The sequence below is a fragment of the Physeter macrocephalus genome, unplaced genomic scaffold (assembly GCF_002837175.3).
Source record: "Physeter macrocephalus isolate SW-GA unplaced genomic scaffold, ASM283717v5 random_1, whole genome shotgun sequence".
In the NCBI taxonomy this organism is placed as follows: Eukaryota; Metazoa; Chordata; class Mammalia; order Artiodactyla; family Physeteridae; genus Physeter; species Physeter macrocephalus.
In genome coordinates this window covers 91,240-111,589 of record NW_021145287.1, presented here as the reverse complement: position 1 = coordinate 111,589, position 20,350 = coordinate 91,240, and the positions used below count along the sequence as shown (strand labels likewise).

At 58.7% G+C, this 20,350-nt stretch overlaps 2 protein-coding genes and 1 long non-coding RNA gene across 16 annotated transcripts in view; 2 read left to right on the top strand and 1 right to left on the bottom strand.

Moving 5' to 3' along the window:
* Positions 1-8,614, bottom strand: part of FRMD8 (FERM domain containing 8) — a 58,595-nt gene extending 49,981 nt beyond the window's left edge. For 10 of the 13 annotated variants that reach the window (XR_003677990.2, XR_008616448.1, XR_008616452.1 and 7 more), the window contains exons 1-6: positions 7,939-8,063; positions 7,551-7,635; positions 5,933-6,100; positions 3,149-3,250; positions 2,744-2,802; positions 2,448-2,614 (exon numbers count right to left, since the gene is read on the bottom strand). Coding sequence is in view for 4 of the 13 variants with exons in the window: in XM_024133374.3 (XP_023989142.1) it covers positions 2,448-2,614; positions 2,744-2,802; positions 3,149-3,250; positions 5,933-6,100; positions 7,551-7,635 (581 nt within the window). In the remaining 9 variants the exon portion in view is untranslated. The other 3 variants (XM_055081980.1, XM_028482984.1, XM_055081981.1) reach the window with 3 other exon arrangements.
* Positions 8,197-13,513, top strand: LOC114484752 (uncharacterized). Of its 2 annotated transcripts, none has more exons than XR_003678008.2 (3): positions 8,197-8,433; positions 9,869-9,974; positions 12,802-13,513. It is a non-coding gene; the product is annotated as an uncharacterized lncRNA (long non-coding RNA). The 2 variants fall into 2 exon arrangements; XR_003678009.2 differs by lacking the exon at positions 8,197-8,433 and adding an exon at positions 8,726-8,850.
* A 1,595-nt stretch (positions 13,514-15,108) lies between these two features.
* Positions 15,109-20,350, top strand: SLC25A45 (solute carrier family 25 member 45). Its single transcript, XM_007117432.3, is given in 7 exon segments — positions 15,109-15,145; positions 16,547-16,590; positions 16,753-16,824; positions 17,148-17,333; positions 19,543-19,743; positions 19,745-19,802; positions 19,956-20,350. Coding segments are annotated over 7 exon segments (867 nt in total). The 3' UTR covers positions 20,225-20,350.

Below are 20,350 nucleotides of genomic sequence, written 5' to 3'. Positions count from 1 at the left end.
GCCTCTCACTGCTGTGGCCTCTCCCGTCGCGGAGCACAGGCTCCGGACGCGCAGGCTCAGCGGCCATGGCTCACGGGCCCAGCCGCTCCGTGGCATGTGGGATCTTCCCGGACCGGGGCACGAACCCGCATCCCCTGCATCGGCAGGCGGACTCTCAACCACTGCGCCACCAGGGAAGCCCCTCGATTTCTAAACTGGTGATTTTACAACCAAGAAATGGTCCAAGTGACCTAGAGCTATCAATGTTCTGTTCTGCCAAATAGGGAGGTTAAAAAACCACCAACCTACAACTAACTCATCAGCACAGGTTCACGAAGGAAAGCGCGTTTTCAATCACACACACAGAGTCGGGAAGCATCCTGGCGTGACGGCACTGTTCTTCCCCCTCAGGCAGCCCCCTGACTCTGGCCAGGCACTGGCCCTTCCAGGTGGACTGCAGCCGGGGCCCAGCCTAAGAGCAGTGAGCGCCCTCTCCAAGCCTACGTCTCCATGTTTAAATAAGGACACGGATCCCTACTCACACGGACGGGCGCCGGCATGTGCCTGGCATGTGGTGGGTGCCAAACAAATATGGCCGAGGTTGCCACTGTCACCGAAGAGGGGAGGGGTCCCTGCAGGGGCTTCTGGAGGACCAACACCCCGGGCCAGGGGAAGGGATGGCTGGCCCTGCAGCAGGGCTGATGCAAGGAAGGACCCTGATGCCCAGAGAGGCCCAACTGCAGGGCGGCATGAGGAGGGGCATCCAGGGGGCTGCCCCCACTTCTCAGGGCTGCCGTAGGCATCTTCATCATCTGTCCCCCAACATCCCTGCTTCCAGCCACAGCGCCCACTCATCACTGGAAATCCCGCCTTCCCACTGTCAGTCCACAGCATCTGTGCAGGCTCATGGCAGGTCCTAAGGGAGGATCTGGGCCTCAGCCAGTCAGCACTCTGGCCACTCTGTCTCCTTTGGGTGGACCTGGGCCCGGTCACCAGATGAGTCTTAGGACTCTGGTCACGTGAGGGACGAGGTCTCTCCTTGCCAACGTGCAACTATTGTGGCCACCTGGCCACCACGAGGCAAGAGCCTGCCTGACTGAGAGCTGGCCCAGAGGACACGGCTGGGCGAGGAGAGTGAGGACAGGGTCTGGGGGTTGGGGGTACCCAACTGGAGCCCCTGCACCTCAATCACCCCAGACCCATCCATTTTCTTGACAAAGTCCCTCAAGTCCAAATAGTCTGAGCTGGATTCGCTGTCACTTGCAATAGGACCAGACATGCCCATCACGAGAGCCAGGATTTCTACGGCTACCAGCCTCCAGCCAGCTCAGCTGGGATCACTCAGGCTCCACTGAGCCCAGGGTGGCCCCTGCTGGGCCCCGACACAGGGCCCTGTCTCTGTGCATCCTCCCCCGCCCCAACACGAACTGTACCCTGAAGGGCTGGTGTGGGTTGGAGCCCTGGGTCTAGGACAGGCCGTGTTCAAAGTTCATCTTCAGGGTTTCCCCGGTGGCACAGTGGTTAAGAATCCGCCTGCCAATGCGGAGGACACGGGTTCGAGCCCTGGTCCGGGAAGATCCCACATGCCGCGGAGCAACTAAGCCCATGCGCCACAACTACTGAGCCTGCGCTCTAGAGCCCGCGGGCCACAACTACTGAGCCCATGCGCCACAACTACTGAAGCCCGCGCGCCTTATAGCCAGCGCTCTGCAGCAAGAGAAGCCACCGCAATGAGAAGCCCGCGCACCGCAAGGAAGAGTAGCCCCCGCTCGCCGCAAGTAGAGAAAGCCTGCGCGCAGCAACGAAGACCCAATGTAGCCAAAATTAAATAAAATAAATTTTTTTTAAAAATTAAAAAAAAAAGACTACATAACTGTTACCAGTTTAAAAAAAAATAAAAAGTTCATCTTCTTTGGAAATATCTCTAAACCTCAAGATCACTGTCCACAGAGGTCAGAGACAGCCTGGTCTGCTTCCAGGGTAGACTCGATCGTCACGACCCCAGGTCCTGCCAATTCACACAGCAAAGAGCACGCCTTCTAGAGAGACGGGCAGGAAGCACAGAGCCGGCACACTGGGGCATCCAGGAAATGGGGCCTCGTCCCTGGAGCTCGAGACTCAGTGAGACTGTCACTGACAACTGGGACTCAGTATTTGGCCACGGCCCGGCTGCAACCCCCAAAAAGAACAAGCCCAACTCCCCCCGACCTCACACGGAGGCCGGGCTCCACCCTCACACACCTCTGGGGGTCCTCTCACGGACGTCACTTCCCCCGTCTCCCACTGCCCAGGCCCCTCAGCCCAGAGCAGGTGAGGAAAAGGAGGTTCGGAGAGGTGGGGTGACTCACCCAAGGTCACACAGCGTCAGGGCCTCCTGACTCCGGGACCTGGCAAGACCACTTGTAACCAGGGTTCCGAGGTCACCCTCCCCCGCTCGGGCCCCTGCCTCAGGTCACGCTGGCCCTCACCTCAGGGCACAGGCCGTGGGCTGGCCAGGCTGGTAGGGCCCGAGCTGCACGCGGCACACCAGGGCGCCCAGGGCCTCGCAGTCCTCCACGTCGCATGGGTACCGAGCGGCCAGCACGTTGCCCTTGGCCTCCTCGTAGAGCAGCCGCAGGACCTCCTTGTCGTGGATCTGCAAGCCGGTGTGGCAGGGAGGGGTGGCTCAGCTGGGTGGGGCACCAGTGTCCAGGGGTCAGGACAAGGGGAGGCTGGACACAGGGCGCCAGACCTGGGTGGTACTGCCTGGGAATCCCTGCCTCACCTGGAGCTCCCGCCGTTTGGGGAAGAACACGTTCCTCCGGAACTGCAGGGAAGGCTCATCTGCGGAGAGAGGAGGGGGTCACCGGCCGGCCGCCCCACGCAGCCAGCTCTGCGCCCTCTCCCCGACTGGCCCAGTCTCCAGTCCCCAAGCCTCCTCCACCACCACTCAGAAAACCCCCGGGCTGTCCAGAGACAGGGGGCGTGGCTTATCTCAAGCTGCTCACTGTCCCCCCAGCCCACACCTCCTGGGCTCCTCTAAGGGATCCCTCCCTCCTCTGGGGGAGATGCCGGCCCTGCCTCTCAGCCAGGGCAGCTCCACCTGCCAGGGGAGGCCTGGCTTGGCCCGGGGTCCGTGCTCCAGACCCCGGTGGGCCCGAGACAGGGACGCACAGGCAGCGGCACTGACCCATGGCCACGTCATCGTCCGGAGCGTCGGTGAATCGCAGCAGCAGTTCCTGCCACTGGCGGCCCAGCTTGTAGGGCTGGTGCTTGGGCTTCAGCTGCACCTCTGCAGGACGAGAGGGGAAGCGGCCATGAAGCCCTGGCCAGTGCAACCGCCACCCACTAACAACAGCAACGATGACGCAGTCGTGACCAATATTAACTGAAGTAGGTACAAAGCGTCCAGAACCATTTCAAGTGCTTAAAGGCAACTGCCCTGCAATCACCCTACCCTCACTTCATCCAATGAAAATGAGGCTCAGAGAAGAAAAATGTGGCTCAGGGAAGTTAAGGTGCTTGTCCAAAGTCACACAACAGGGACTTCCCTGGCAGTCCAGCGGTTAAGACTCCGCGCTTCCACTGCAGGGGGCGCGGGTTCGATCCCTGGTCTGGGAATTAAGATCCCGCATGCCACACGGCTCAGCCAAAGAAACAAAAAAAACCCCAAACAAACAAAAAAACAAAGCCACACAGCAAGTGAGAGGGGGTCAGTTTCCAGGCAGAGTCAGTCTCTGACTGTTCCCTACGGTGCCCAGGATGGGCTGGAGCCGAGAGGCTGTGGCAGACGGAAGGTGCTGGGGCCGGTGGTAGAGATGGCCCCAGCACCGCCGTTAGGAAGCAGAGCCCAAAGCTGGTAACTGAGGCCCAAAGGCCCAAGGGTCTGTTCTCCCCTGCTCCTGGCCCTGCCTGGGCCTCTCCCCGGCCAGCCTCCACCCCAGCAACTCCCCCGGGGGCTCTGGGCTCCAGCTGATCTTCCATCCTGCAAGCTCCCTGCCTCAACGCCACGCCACCCAGTTGCCGTCAGTATCAGTGGCTCCACCAGGAAGCAGTCCTGGCAACTTGTTCCTGGCAAGCCTTCCCAGCACACTTTAGACCATGAGTCCCCTGAGGCCAGGGACACTTTCACTCCTGTTCCCCACCGGACCTCTAGCATCTAGCTCTCTGCCCAGCACGAGATTGTGGGCGGGTTGCTCTGCACATACTTGCGAGACGAATGAGCTAACTGGCTAGCTGGGACCCCGGGACACTGTCCACGGTCCCCAGCCAGCCTCACGCCCTAAGCCCCAGCGGCTCAGAGGACTCCCGTTATCAGAAGAGGACTGCGCTGACCCTGCCGTCCCACGCTTCCAGATGGGGCCTTCCTGCCTGGAGGCTGTCACCCCAACGAGACTGACAGTCCCTGGAGCCCTGTTCCATGCAGAGTGACAATGGCATGGAGGTCAAACCCTCCCAAACATCCAGCTTGAAGGGCGGCTCCAGCAGACAGCACCCCGTCCCTGGGGCATATGTCACCCACTCTGGGCGTGGTGTGGGACCAAGAGCTCTGAGGGCCCGAGTCAAAGCCGAAGTGGCCTTTCAGCCTTCCTGAACCCAGCCTGAGAACAAAGTGGGCGCTGACTCCATGCTGGGGCCTCTGGGATGTGGCAGTGCCCCAGGGTAACCCACGGGCCACACAGGCAGGCCATTCATGTTCCGGTGAGGGGGGAGCAGGAATGCGACGACACGAGGGAGTGGGGGAGGAAATAAGCTGCCCCACTGCAGCGACAGGGAGCCTGAGGCAGGGCAGGGGCCCCATGAAACCACCCCCAGCTTTCCAGAGACACAAGCCAAGGGGCCCGCGGTCCTGACCAACAGCCAGAAGGGTGAAGGAGGGGCAGCTGAGCTGGGTGGGGAGCGGTGGAAAGAGACCGATCAGCAGGAAGCGGGTGGGCGAGAGCAGCAGCTGGGCAGGAAGCTCCCACTAGAGGGTGGGGGTGGGGAGACAGGCACTCCCTCTCCTACCAAGCGGGCATACCCTCCCTCCAGGGCACAGGCACAAACTCCTAGGGGCCCAGGGACCAGGCACACCCTTCTTGCCCCTGTTCCTCTACAAGGGAGGAGAATGAGCGCAGAAAACATGCCTGGTCCCGGCCCCAGCTGGGGCATCCTCTCCTGACCAAGCCAGCAGGCTAGCAGCCCTATTCTGAGGCCCCAGGGAGCTCCCCGCCCCCCACCTCATGTCCCCCAGGCCTGCGGGCTGGAGGGCCCTTACTGCCCCTCACTCCCACTCCACCCGCCCGCCTTGGGATCTCAGCCTGAAAGGGCAGGACAGGGTGATCACGGGCCAGAAACCAGGCAGGGCTGGAGGCCCCCTGCAGAGAAGCTGGGTTCCCACTCATCCTCCCCACCCTCAGGAAAAGTCCCATCCTCAGGGGTGGCTGCTTCCTGGGCCGGGTCCCACCTTCCCCCCTGGCTCCACGGAGCAGGATGCAGCTCAGGGAGGCTGGCTGGGGGCCACCCAGGCTTCCATTCTGATCTCGGTCCCACCACTCACTGGTCCCACGGTTCCAAACCTCAGTTTCTTCATCTGCGTGACCAGGCTGGGCCATGAGGATAAGGTGAAACTCTGCTTGCAAAATGCCAGCTCAGGCTGTGGCACAGACCACGTGCTCGGTGAACACGCGCCCCCTCCCTCCCTGTCCGCCGGCCCCGCTCCTCCTGATGCTCAGGCTCCAGCAGCACTGAGGCTGAGGGGTAGGCTTGGGCCTTCCTCTGCCTCCAGCACAAAGAAAGGAGAGGCTGGAGCAGAGGAGCCAGGCCACCTCTCAGGGCCCTGGGTCCTGAAAGCCACGGCCAGCTCCAGCACACAAACAAGTCCCACCTTCCCCTGATGTACAGCGGCCAGAGGTTCCAGAAGCTGCCCCCTCCTTCCCCACCGGTCAGCGCCCTTCCGGCCCTTCCCCCTGGGCTCCTCACTGCCAAGTCTTACCCAGCAGAGGGGAGACAAGCCAGAGCGCAAAGGCATCCAGGGCAACATCTGGGAGCTGCAGGACCTCACGGACGGCCTGATGCAGCTCGTGGGCAGTGAGCGAGGGCAGGTTCTCCACGGCCAGGGGCACCATGGTGTCATCCGCCAGGTACACCAGCACGTCGGCCGCTGCAATGGAGGCCAGGCAGGGTCAGCTGGGCCCACTGCCCAGGCACGCCAACCAGGCACCCTCCACTCCCCGCTCTGGGGCTGCAGCCCCCACCCTGCACCCCTTGGGGTGACCAAGGCTACATTCCAGTGGCAGAGCCCCAGCATTCCCTAAGGACCCCGTGAAGAGTGCTGTCTGTTAGGACTTACTAAAGACCCTCAAACCACCCAGAAACCCAGCAATTCCAGCCCAGGGACCAGCCTAGACCCACCCTAACCCCCCAAAATTCAAATTAGGGCTGGCTGCTGCACCCACACACACTCCCCTGGCAGCCCCAAGGACTCTGGTGTGCTTCTCCCCTGAAGGAGAACATTCTACAGGTGGGACTGAGGCAGAGATAGATTGAATCCATCCTGAGGTTACAGTAGTTAGTAAATGAAGCAGGGAGGGAGAGAGCTATTATCCTTAAGCAAAACACTATCTCCCTCTGGCCCAAGCTAACATGGGGACAGAGGATTCTCAAGGCCACCCCAGGGTAAAGCAAGTTCCAGGGCTCAGCTTCCTTAGGACTCTAAGACTCAGGACTCAACACGATGGCCTTTCGGTGTTAAACAGAAGTACAATCCAAAAAGTGAAGTGTTCCCTTGTGACAGCCTGTGGGATGCCTATTTGGAGCCTGGAGCCAAAAGGAGACCCTTGAAGAGCAGCCAGATTCAAATCTCCATCACTGGAACCACAGGTACCATGAAGAAACACTCAGCTTCGAGACCAATATACTCGGGTTCCAATCCTGCCTGGCCTCTGGCTAGTTGACTGATTTCTGTAAGTCAGTGTGTCAAATGCCTCAGGTGCAAAGTACGGCTAATACCATCCCTCCCCCCCTCCACCCCAACCCCCAGCTTCTGTGAATTAAATGAGATGAAGCCTGTAAAACACAAAGGTACAGTTTATTACTAACACAAATGAGGGTGCTTTTTGGATCCCCAGTCTGTCCTGCTCTAACAGCTACTCTCTTGAGAGATCATAAAATAATATCCAGGAGCCTGAAATTCAAAGGGAAATCTGGGACAGTGAAGGCTCCAGTATCCTGTCACTTAACCTCTCTAGGGCCCAATTTCCTTCCTATAAGATGTAGATAATGATCTCTGCTTTCAAAAGGCTATTTACCAAACAAAGAAAGTGAATATGTCATTTTTCATTCATGAGATTTCGTTTGAATTTCATGGCTATCTAAGATTTTACAAGTGAGGAAACAGAGATTCAAGAAGGGTACCGAACTCAGCCAGTGGCCTAGTGACAGAGCCCAGGTCCCCGGACTGACTTGTCACTTTTCCACACCTCAACAGATCTTATTTGTTAATTAATAAATAAGATTCTCTTCACTGAAAGAGATGACAAGCCAGGGCCACTTCCTCAGGGCTGGGGCCCTAGGAGGGTACAGCGGGGAGAAGACTGGAGACAGGGACCCACCTCGGGCTCCCACGGAGGACACGCTGCTTCGATGGGACCGATCAGCGGGGCCGGGTTGCCCAGCATTGCCTTCTGTCCCGTCCATCTGCAGAGGGAAAGAGAAAAGCAGCTACTGGAGAGTCCGGAGCCCTTCAAGCTCTCACTGAGTAAGGAAGGGGTCCCGAACTGATCTACGAAGGTGAACAACCAGGGCTGGAGGCACTGGTGTGCTGACTAGCGGGGTGAGGGGTGGGAGTCCTCAGCCAACTGGAGGTCGGGGCAGGTAGAAGGGGTCGGGGCCGTGGTGGTCAGAAGACGGGTCAAGTTCGGTTCGCCGGGGTGCCCAGGCACGGCACGGCGCACCCCTGTCCGGGGCGGGGGCCCGTGCAGGGCGTCGCCGCTCTCTCACCTCGCAGGGACGCAGCGCCCGCCGCCTCAGTCCAGGTTCTTGCCCTGACCCCGGCCGCCAGCTGCTGCCCCGGCCTCACCGCCGGCCGGCACTCTGAATCCCGCTTCGGCTCCAGCTCCCGGGGCTGCTACGCGGAAGCAGAGGCGGAGGAAGCGCCGCACACGGCCCCGCCTCTCCGGCCCGCAAGAGCCAATCGGAGCTCGGGGCCGCCGCGCACGCGCCCTGCCTGCCGCCCACGCGCTCACGCCCCTCGCCCGCTCGCGCCTATCCCGGCCTCACGCCTACACCTTCTTGCGGCTGCGTTGCGAAACTACCTCGCCACCTACTCGAGTGACTGGGGGGCCAATGGCCCACACACAAGGGTCCCGTCTGTTGCCCGGTAACAGGGTGTGGCGAAGGTTCAAGGAAATCGGGAATGGGGGCGCGAGCTCTGGCGCTCAAACGCGTGTGACTTTGGGCCGGTCCCCTCACCTGTAAAAGGGAGATGCTTCGTGGGTGCGTATCATGGAGCCACACTGTGCTGGGCGTTGGGTAAAGGTGACGCAAGCCGCCGCGTGTACTGCAGCGCCTCGAGGCCGTGAGGGGTGATAGGCTCTCCGCGGTGGTCAGGAGACAGGGTCCCTGTCCCAGCTCATCCTGGACAAGCCCCTTCGCCTCCGGGCCTCGGTTCCCTCCTCTGTAAAATGAACAGGTTGTACTCGATGACCTCCAGAGATCCTCAAATTACATGTCAGAAATCCAGGCTGGGCACACCTGTTATTCCAGGGAGCAGTCACATGAGCCTTCACTATCTTGGACACACAGCCTGCGACACCTTGTGTCGTTTGCAGGCTGGGAGAGGCATTGGGCCCCCGAAGAAGCAGGTGTGAAACCACTTATCCCCAGGGTCATGTCACTAACATGTATGTCCTGGTAAGGCCAGCATGTGTGTGCCTGAGGTGTAGAGGTGCCTCAGAGAGAAAAACAGGTCCATACGGCGCCTTCCTAAGCCAGAGTAGCCAGAGGTGGTTCTAAGTGACAATAATGGGCCGGCGGATCAGGGGGGTGGGGGGTGGGGGTGGGGGGGAGGTAGAGGGCTCGCCCTGCCTTGATTCCAGCGCATTGGAAGGCAGCTCCAGCTCCTAACCCAGTGCAAGTTTCCTCAGTATTTGAAACAGCTCTTTGCCTGCCCTGCGGGACCCACACTGCCCCACAGTTGGCCCATCACATCATGTCTTCCTTCCCAGCGTGACCTGAGGACTCAGGGAAGCTCAGATGTGAGCGGTGGGAACGGCATCTCCCTCCAGGTTCTCATCCCTGGGACGGGCCGCAGTGGCTTGGTGGCCTCCCTAAACCAGCTGGACTGAAGTGTGAACACAGTTCAGTGTGTTCAATGCTTAGAGGGTGTGCGGCAGGGCTGGGGCAGGGGATGGAGACCTGGGGGAGACGTGGCCCCTGCCCTCAGGGGTTTCATTGGGGAGTGGAGGGAGAGAGGAGGGGGAAAGAAGCCCAGGAGAGAGGCATGTTTATTTATTTAATTAAATATTTATTTATTTGGCTGTGCCGTGAGGCATGCGGGATCTAGTTCCTTGACCAGGGATGGAACAAGGGCCCCCTGCATTGGGAGGGCGGAGTCTTAACCACTGGACCACCAGGGAAGTCCTGAGAGATGCATGTTTAAAGCTACATAAGATGACAGAATTGCCTTAAGAGCTATGAAACGTCACAAGCAGGAAGAGCAGCGTCCTCAATTCCTGAGCACCTACTGTATGCTGGGCCCTTTCCCGTGTGTTTCCGCATGTCATCCTCATGGACCTTGGGAGTGGAGATGAGAGCAATAGTAGCTGCCATTTGCGGAGCATATACAATGTGCCTGACCCTTTTGTAAGTGCTTTAATCTTTATAACACACTAAGAGGTGAGTATTCTATTTCCATTTTATGAGGAAACAGGATCAGAAAGGTTCAGTAACAAAGCGGACGTCTGGTGGTGGTGAGGAGACCGGAACCCAGATCCAGCGAGGAGCGGCGCTGGAAGAGATTCCTGAAGCCATTCCAGGTAGCGGGAGGTGTGGGAGCATGGTTAGGACACCAGGGAAGCCCTGGGCCGTCAGAGCACAGCAGGTGGGAAGGTGGGGGGGCGGGCATGAACACCAGGGGCGGGGTGGGGGCGGGCATGAACACCAGGGGTAGGGCTGTGGTGGGTTTAGCAGGCAGTGAGGCCATTTTGGAGGTCGTGAGCTACAGAATGTCAAGATCAGAGCTCTGCTCCGGCAGACAGAGGGTCAAGCTGGTGGAACTTGCTGGAGGATTGGAGAAGAGCTAGTCAGGGGGTGGGGCTGCCCTTCTGCCAGCCTCTGGGGAGTGGCAATGGGTCTCCCTTGAACTGGGGAGGTGTGGTGAGATTAGAGAAGAGAGTGGGACCCATTCTGAAGTGACAGGGCAGCCTGAAGGCCTTTAGAGCCAAGAGGCCTTAGACTCAGCAATCTGCTGGGCTGGTCCTTTACTTTTGCAAACAGTAAAGACCCACAGAGAGGTTGCCCAGCATCTCTCGGGAGAGAATGGACTGCAGAACTAGGCTAACAGCCCAGCCCTCCGCGAGGGACCAGTACTCAGGAAGGTCTTTGGGGGCAGCCCTGGGGGCCCTGGGCAGCTCTAGGGGGAGGGGGTCAGAGACGGAATCCCGCTTCCTAGAACCTGTCCACCTGCGCGAATGCAGTGGGGCTGGACGTGTTCTGCTTTGGCGGCGGCGGGAGGAGAATCAGCAGGACTGGTCCTTGGGCGTTTGATGGGAAACTAAGAGCTGTGAGAGATCTGGGGGGGCGGGTTGGGGGTATTTGGAGGACTTTACATTCTTTGGGGCCTGTTGGAGATGGGGACAGAGAATTGGAGACCCAGGGCTGGCTGCAGGGCAGCTCACCAATGCTGTTCCCTCACTTGTCCACTCATTCATTTCTCCTTCATTGCCTACGCTGTGCCACACATAGTTCTAAACCTTTAAGATAACTTTCGTGGACAAAACAGCCAGAGATCCCTGCTCAGACAGACAACAGGTTAATTGCATAGTGTGTCAGACGGTGATGAGTGAAAGAAACGGTTGGACCAGGGAAGGGACACCTGGAATGCTGGGCAGGTGGGGCAGATGGCAGTATTCAGCGAGCCAGTTAGGGCGGGCTCACTGCGCAGGCGATGTCTGAGCCCAGGCAAGAGGAGGCCGACTGGAGGACAGAGCAGCCAGTGCTAAGGCCTGGGGGCGGGAGCCTGTTGGAAGAAGAGAAGGAAGGCAGGGTGGCCGGAGGAAGTCAGAGAGTAGGGGTGGCACCTCGAGGGCACCTGGAGCCTAGGAAGGCTTTGGTTTTTTGGTTTTTTTAATGGCGACGCGTGGCTTGCGGCATCTTAGTTCCTCAAGCGGGGATGGAACCCGTGCCCCCTGCAGTGGAAGCGCGGAGTCTTAACCACTGGACCGCCAGGGAAGTCCCAGGAAGGCTTTGGTTTTGACTCTGAGCAGGGTGTGGAGCAGGGGAGAGACCTGGTCTACTTCAGTTTCAACTGTGTCATCTGACTGCTGTGGAGGACAGACTGGAAGGAGAAGTGGGTGGCTGGGAGGGACAGGCTGGGGGCAGGGAGGCCAGCTGTGGACAGGAATCCAAGTGGAGGTGATGATAGCTGCGGGCCAGGGCAGTAGCAGTGGAGGAGGTGAGGAGGAGTTGGATTCGGGATCTGTTTGGAAGGTAATAGGAACGCAGTTTCCTCACGGAATGGTGGTGAGGTTGAGAGAAAGGGAGGGGTCAAGGCAACTCCAGGGGTTGGTGACACGTTTGGGGACGTCACAGCTTTCTCTGGGCAGTGGTGCCTGAGCCCCGGATCTCCGCGCCCCTGAGAGAAGACCCCCTCCTCCTCAACCCCACCCCAGGCCCCAACTTCCCAGCATTCCTGAGAATAGAAATCTGACGGAATATTTTTTGGCTGTTGATGGGAAGAACGTGTTACATCTGTACGCCACCATTCTCTCCGCGTTTGCAGCCACACCTGCAGTCAGCACCTTGCCTGCATCCACGGGTCTGCCCCCTTGTCCTGACCCGTGTCCGGTAGCACGTGTGCCTCCCACCCTGCCGCCACATCTCCACCACTGCTGTCTCCCGGGCCTTACGTCATAGGAATCAACGTGAGGTTGCCAGAGAAAGTCAGAAACACGGCCCTGGATGATGTGGTCCTGAACGTGGACACTAACAAAAGAAATGCTCACATATTGAGGTGTGGGGAAGTCATGCTGGCTTATACCTGAGTTAACTTGAATTTGATGCTAACTAGAACAGCCTGTTTGTGGCCCATCAAACATACACTGTACGTCTGCTTTAATTATTAGAGAAAAGGGTACATTGACCAGAAGAATGTCCACATTAAAAATAAAGATTAGGGACTTCCCTGTTGGTCCAGTGGCTAAGACTCCAGGCTTCCCATGCAGGGGGCCCGGGTTCGATCCCTGGTCAGGGAACTAAATCTCGCATGCTGCAGTTAAGAGTTCACATGCCGCAACTAAAAATCCTGCAGGCTGCAACTAAGACCTAGCACAGCCAAATGAATAAATAAATAGAAGATTAAGTGCCTCTCTTCCTGGGACGCCCATGCTGGTGCGCCTTCGATGATAAGTCTCACTTCCCAGGTGCCAAGGCCATACTGACTCTCTGTGTACGGGATCTGTTTTTTTGAAACCATGAAGGAATGTATCCCTGACTTGTTTGATGTTCTTTGTTCTGACAAGGCATAAAACTGTGCTGAAAACCATGCTTCTCCGGAGCAGTCCCTCAGAGTCATCTGAGAGGCTGTCTTCTGGGCTATAGTCCTCAGTTTGGCTCAAATAAAACTCTTTTCAATTCCTCTTATAGATTGTGTATTGATTATTTTCATCGACAACACCAACACCTGGAAACGCCCTTGAATGACCTCCAAAGCCTCCCAAATGACATGGGAGCAGAGAACCTCAAAGTGTGTGCCTGGCAACAGATCACCCGGCTGCCCCGGGGCTGCTGAGACTGGAACCCGGTTTAGAAGATGCCAAAGCCTGTGCTGCTTCCACTCCATGTACACTGCCCCCCTTCTGGGGCAGAGAAAGACGACAGAGTAGGAAAAATAAAAGTACCAGACGCTTAACGGAAGACACAACAGGTGAGCAATCATCTGATTCATAAAAAGAGGCAACGAATTTTTTCTTAATTGAAGTATAGTTGATTTACAATGTTGTGTTAGTTTCTGGTGTACAGCAAAGTGACAACAAATGTTTAAATGATACAAAATAGCATTTTCAAAACAAAGAGTAACTGTATTTAACCATACTCAGCTCATAACAGAGCAAGAGGGTGAGTGGAATAATCATTCACGCTGGGACTTCCGGGTGGCGCAGTGGTTAAGAATCCACCTGCCAACGCAGGGGACATGGGTTCAAGCGCGCTGGCCCGGGAATATCCACATGCCGCAGAGCAACAGAGCCCGTGTGCCACAACTACTGAGCCTGTGCTCTAGAGCCCGCAAGCCACAACTACTGAGCCCGCGTGCCACAACTACTGAAGCCTGTGCGCCTAGAGCCCGTGCTCCGCAACAAGAGAACAATTCCTCTTATAGATTGTGTATTGATTATTTTCATCGACAACACCAACACCTGGAAACGCCCTTGAATGACCTCCAAAGCCTCCCAAATGACATGGGAGCAGAGAACCTCAAAGTGTGTGCCTGGCCACAGATCACCCGGCTGCCCCGGGGCTGCTGAGACTGGAACCCGGTTTAGAAGATGCCAAAGCCTGTGCTGCTTCCACTCCATGTACACTGCCCCCCTTCTGGGGCAGAGAAAGACGACAGAGTAGGAAAAATAAAAGTACCAGACGCTTAACGGAAGACACAACAGGTGAGCAATCATCTGATTCATAAAAAGAGGCAACGAATTTTTTCTTAATTGAAGTATAGTTGATTTACAATGTTGTGTTAGTTTCTGGTGTACAGCAAAGTGACAACAAATGTTTAAATGATACAAAATAGCATTTTCAAAACAAAGAGTAACTGTATTTAACCATACTCAGCTCATAACAGAGCAAGAGGGTGAGTGGAATAATCATTCACGCTGGGACTTCCCGGGTGGCGCAGTGGTTAAGAATCCACCTGCCAACGCAGGGGACATGGGTTCAAGCGCGCTGGCCCGGGAATATCCACATGCCGCAGAGCAACAGAGCCCGTGTGCCACAACTACTGAGCCTGTGCTCTAGAGCCCGCAAGCCACAACTACTGAGCCCGCGTGCCACAACTACTGAAGCCTGTGCGCCTAGAGCCCGTGCTCCGCAACAAGAGAAGCCACCGCAATGAGAAGCTCGCGCACCACAACGAAGAGTAGCCCCCGCTCGCTGCAACTAGAGAAAGCCCGCGCGCAGCAACGAAGATCCAACGCAGCCAAAAATAAATAAATACATTTATTTTTTTAAAAATCATTCATGCTATAGCACTTGTTTAATGAACTGGCGACAGAGGAAGTTGGTCTAAGGAAGCAGAGAGGAAGGGAGGGGTTCAGGGCCCTGTCCTGTCAGTTTGGGTTGTTGTCCGAAGAGAAGTGGGAAGTCGTAGCCCGGTCACCCCCAGGCAGACAGACACACCACCCTTTATACCCTGAGTCCCCAGCCTTCCCCCAGGAAGAGCCATGGGGAGGGGAAGGCGGGGGAGGCTGTTTCTGACACACGCAGGTGAGTCAGTGGTAAACAACCCCTGGAGAAGGCGGCTTTGGGCCCCGGTGAGTCACTCCTCTCTGCTGGGCCTGCCTCCCCGTGGCCAGGCCCCACCGCCGCCGGCCTCGCTTGGGCCGGGCAGGCTGACTCCTTAAACCCTGGCTGACTGAGTCCGCCCTGGAGGGGTCCCACCAGGGCCTGAGCCCAGCTGCCAGGCCTAGTCACACCGCGAGGCCATTGCTGGCCGGCATGGGGGGTCAGGCCACCGTGGGCCATCCTCCCTGCCCTGTGAGATTTCACGCTCCGCACAGCTCCAGGCCACCAGGCTGCCTGCGTTGGCTCCCTTCCCGTCCTGGTTTTGGCACTGGGCCCTCACCCAGGGTTAAACATTAGTAGCAGATTATCAGTCCAGGGTCAGGGGGAGGGTGGAATTACACTTTCACCAGCGTCCCCTCTGCTGGAGCCACCAGTGCCCGCCCCTGCCAGACAATGCCCCTGGAGGAGTTTGTGGCCGGCTAGATCTCTGGTGAGACACTTTTCTTCCTTCTGTCATAGTAACCCCAATTACGGGTCACTTCCTGGGGAAGGTGGGTGACATAGGAGGAGCTGAAGCCAAAGTCCTGGTGGCCTTGGAGCACCCAGAGCCAGCTGTCCTGGAGCCTCCTGGGAGTTGCTGGAGAGGAGAGGAGAGGCGGGTGCTGCTGCCCAGCCCCCAGGCTGCCCCCCCAACAACCTGGATACCTGCCAAGTGCCCAGGTGCCATGCTGAGCGCTCTCCCAGACTCACCTGCACTGCCGGAGCCACTCTCCAGGGCTCAGAAAGGAAGTTCACCTTTGACCTCACCTGCTCTCCTGCATTCCCCTTTGGGCCTCTGCCCTACCTGGCAACGTGCCCTGAGGTCAGCTGTGCTGTGGACCCAGTCCAGCGTCCGGGTGACATTTCTCTCTGGAGAAAGAGACATCCGAACCTGCCTTCCGGGGCTGTGACCTCACCGAAAGCTTGGGGACCAGTGTCCGCTATGTAGGGCGGGACCAGGAGGTGGGGAGACACTGGGGGCTGGGCCCTCCTCCCCTGGTGCCAGTAAGACTCCTCTAAGGGGGCCTCCCTGGTGGCTCAGTGGTTGAGAATCCACCTGCCAATGCAGGGGACACGGGTTCGAGCCCTGGTCCGGGAAGATCCCACATGCCGCGGAGCAACTAAGCCCGTGTGCCGCAACTACTGAGCCTGCGCTCTAGAGCCCGCGGGCCACAACTACTGAGCCTGTGTGCCACAGCTACTGAAGCCCGCGCGCGTAGAGCCCGTGCTCCGCAACAAGAGAAGCCACTGCAGTGAGAGGCCCGCGCGCCGCAACGAAGGTAGCCGCCACTCACCGCAACTAGAGAAAAGCCGGTGTGCGTGCAGCAACAAAGACCCAACACAGCCAAAAAAAAATTAATTAATTAAAAAATAAATAAATTGAAAAAAAAAAAGACTCCTCTAAGGGCCCCCAGCTCCACACTGCTGGCTACAGGGCAGAGCGCTGGGGGGGGCCGGTCCCGCGCCAGGGCCCTGCCCTGGACAGCAGAAGGAGGGAGCAGAGCTGGCAGCGAGGCAGGAGCCCCGGAGTCCCCCAGTTACATAAGTCAGCAAGATGCTCAGGTGTCAGGTCTGGGCGAGGGCATCGGGCGCCTGGGTTTGGCTTCTCCCTCTTCCTGTGCGCCCTCCAGGCAGGGCCAGGGTTCTCGCCGCTGTCCCCTGTCCCCACACCTTCCCAGCCCGGCGCCTGGAGTGGAGGAGGGTGCCAGGGGCAGCTGGCGTTTCTTTGGGGTCTGGCAGGCAAGCCCTGCCCCGCTTCCTCCTGCCTGAATCCCGCTCCCCTCCCGATACAAACTTGCTTCCTTGGCCTGGCCCGAGGGTCCTCACTCATAGCACCTTCTTGTCACCACAGGAGCTCTGGGCTTGGTCTTGGGACACCCCTCTGACACTGTAAAGGTGAGTCTAGGGGAGGCACCCGAGGAATGAAAGACGTCGCCTGAACCAGACATCAGGGAGAGAGCAGGGCCTGGCTGACCGAGGCTCTCTCCCACTTCTCCTGCCCTGCTGGCATCCCGCAGGATGCCCAGCCTGCCCACCTGCTCTGTCCTCCCTGTCCAGGTGAGGCTGCAGACCCGGACCACATACCGGGGCATCATGGATTGTATGGTCAAGACTTACTGCCACGAGTCGGTGGGTGGCCGGCTTTTTGGGGGGCTTTGGGGCGGGAGACCTCTGGGCAGTCGGTGCCAGCTTCCTTCTCCCCTCCCCGCCCACAGAGCTCTGCCCATGGAAGAGAGAAAGAAGACCCAAATCTGGGGCCACTGGGGGGCTGAGCAGTAGCTTAATGCCCCCAAAGTGGAGCTGAGGCCACCCCCAGCCTTAGCCTGCTTCCACCCCCCTGTGGCCAGGCCCAGGAGCAGTTTCCAGCCAGAGGAGGCCCTGCCAGGCCCAGAAAGGGCAAGGGTGAGGCTCCCACAGCACCCACCCAGCTAGCATCCCGTGTCTCTCTGCAGCTCCTGGGCTTCCTCAAGGGAATGAGCTTCCCCATCGCCAGCATAGCTGTGGTCAACTCTGTCCTGTTCGGGGTCTACAGCAACGCCCTGCTGGCACTGACAGCCGCCGCCCACCAGGAGCGGCGGGCCCAGCCGCCCAGCTCTACGCACGTCTTCACAGCCAGCTGCACAGGGGCGTTCCTGCAGGTGAGGGGGCGGCCTGGGGGCAAGCGCACGCGCTCGTGGTCCCATACACAGGCACAGGCACAGTGACGGCCAGTTCACTCCTTTCCCTCCCAGCCCCCCCGGCGACCCCAGGCCTTCCCGAGGGGAACACGAGTTGCTGTGGGAGAATGGCCTGCTCCTGGCTGCTCCCCGTGACCCTGACTGGGCTTCCAGGCTGCAGGTCTGGAGGGGAGGGTCACGGAGAACAGAGGGGGGCAAAAGGTAGAGAGAGCTGGGGTGCGGGGGAGACAGTGCCAAGAGGATGTGATGGAGAAGCAGTTGATGCCACCCTCTGAGGCTGGCAGGGCTTGCCCACCTCTGGAGGGGTCTGCTTCCATCTGTGAGCCTCACCCGGGGCCTGTCCACAAATCTCGCTGGGAGAGGCTCAGGGAGTTATAATCATTAAGCGACTCTAATCATTTGGTTCTGGTCTTTGTTCTCGGCGCTTAAGGACTGGGCTTTCGAGGGGTGGGGTGGAGGGAAGAGGGGCCTCCAGGCACCGGGGGGATCCCCAGCTAAGTGAGGGCCTGAGCTCAGAGGCAGAGGGCGTGCGCCTGGCTCCATCCCACAATGCAGCCCGTGCCCTGGGTCACCCTCTACTCGACACCTGCCCTGACGCTCCTGTACACGTCCCGAGGCAGAGAGCAAGGACAAAGGACAGAGTTAGGAGCTCGCTAAGTGAATCAATCGCTCATGAGACCCAAAAGGCCCTGGCTTTGCTTTGCCCCTTGTGTGGGGGTCATGCCTGCATATTTCCCAAGCCCTGAGGCCTGCACCCCACAAAAACAATGAAGAGAAGGAGCCCCCAGGCTAAGTGGCCTCAGTTAGGCTCAGCCAGGCCCAGCTCCTCTGTCCTCCTCCCCTCTGGCTCCTCGGAAAGCAGAACAGATGGCAGAACTGGGGCCTGTCGGGTCACTGATGGGGATGGGGTCCAGGGACCAGCTGGAGCCCCGTTTGCCACCAAGCGCACGGCTCTGGTTAACAGGGTCTTGGAACAGAAAATGTATTTTCACGTGGAGGTGGCGAGGAAGACTCTAGCACGGGGCGGGGAACGACAACCTCTTTTGTGTACAAAAGTTGCTTCTGACTCGGCTAAGCCTGACACCGTTGTACAGAGCAGCAACGTCTGATGTCCCCACTGACCCTGTGGGCACAGGATGGGAAGGGGAGGGGCCGTAGCCCGCCCAGCCATTTTCTCACCCCCAGGAGCTTACCCCCCTGGAGCAGGCCTCAGCTCAGCACTGCCCGCAGGCTCTGCTGGGAGGGTGCCATCAGGGCGCCATCTCACGGGGGGGACCCCAGCCCACTGCCCTTCCTGCAGGGGAGGAAATAAGCAAACTGCCACCCTCTAAAGGTCACCGGAGCCAACCGCCAGCCTCCACCGCCATCAGCCATCTCCAGGGCTGAGGAACTGAGCTTGTGTACCTTCCACCAAAGAAAAAAAACAAAAACCACGTAAGTCCATAAATGATATGCTAACCTCAGCTTGGACCTCAATTCTCACCTGAACTTTCACAGCTGATCTTGACCTAGTTGCATCCCTGACCCACACCTCGGCCCCTCCCCACAACCTCCCTCCACGTCCCCAGCACCAACATTACCCCGAATCTGTGTCCTGTCTGCCCCAGCCAGGTGATAAAGGTCAAGGACCCACAGATCCCACCCTGTCCCCCACCTTCTGCTGCGACACTAGTGCTTGGGGGTTTGCAAGAGGCACTTCTCCACCCAGGGGCCTCTGAGAGGTGTCCTGCAGGAGGTGGGGAAGGGGGAATCTATGAAGTTGAGGTGCCCTCCTTACCCCTGGGGAGGGGTCAGTCCCCTGCTGTTTCGTGGGCACAGACTGAGAGACTGAATCCGTTTTTTTTTTTTTTTTTGAACCTGAGCCACTGCAATGAAAGCGCCGAGTCCTAACCCCTGGACTGCCAGGGAATTCTCTTTCTTAATTCCCTTTCTTGCATGCCAGCAAGTTCGGCCGAGGGGAGGGGCAGTGTCCCTTGCTGTCAGGGGCCTGATGCTAAGGGAGGGGGCACTGGCCCATCCCCCACTGTGCGTGGGGGAGGCTGAGAGCGGGTGAGATTCTGAAGGAAGATTCTGCCCTGTCTGCCCACTACCTTCCCCCCGTTAAGATTAGAGGGAGGGACTGTTCCCGTCCAAAGCTCCACCCAGGCCCTTCCTGCTTCTTTCCCTACAGGCCTACTGCTTGGCCCCTTTTGACTTCATCAAAGTCTGGGTACAAAACCAGACAGAGCCCAAGGGGAAGTCAGGGAGCCCCCCACCCCAGTACCGGGGGCCCGTGCACTGCGCGGCCTCCATCTTCCAGGCCGAGGGGCCCCGGGGGCTGTTCCGGGGAGCCTGGGCCCTGACGCTGCGGGACAACCCCACCCTGGGAATCTTATCTCGTCACCTATGAATGGCTGTGTCGCCAATTCACGCAGGATGGCCAGAACCCCAGTAAGCGAAGTGGCATGAGAGGGTGGAGGACAGAGAGGAGTGGGGGAGGGGAGCTGGACTGAGCCCTGGAGGATGGGGAGGGAGCCTGCGGATGCAGGAGCATGCTTCGTTCCTCAGTCTGACCCCCCCTCACCCCCAGTTCCTCTACCCCAGGCTCGGGCACAGTGCTGGTGGCAGAGGCCTTTGCCTGTGTCGCCTCCTGGGTCACAGCCACCCCCTTAGACGTGATCAAGTCCCGGATGCAGATGGCGGGGCTGAGGCAGAGGGTGCACCGGGGGCTGCTGGACTGCATGGTGAGCAGTGCCTGGCGGGAAGGGCTGGAGGTCTTCTTCCGGGGGCTCAGCATCAACAGTGCCCGTGCCTCTCCTGTCAACGCCGTCACCTTCCTCAGCTACGAGTACCTCCTCCACTCCCGGGGATGAGCCTGGCTGGGTGACGAGCTCCCCAGTGAGACCACCGCCCACCTGCCCAGATTGGAGGCCAAGTTGAAAGCACCGGCTTGTGATTCTGGTGCGAGAGGCTGAGCCCCTCTTTATCAAGGCACCTCC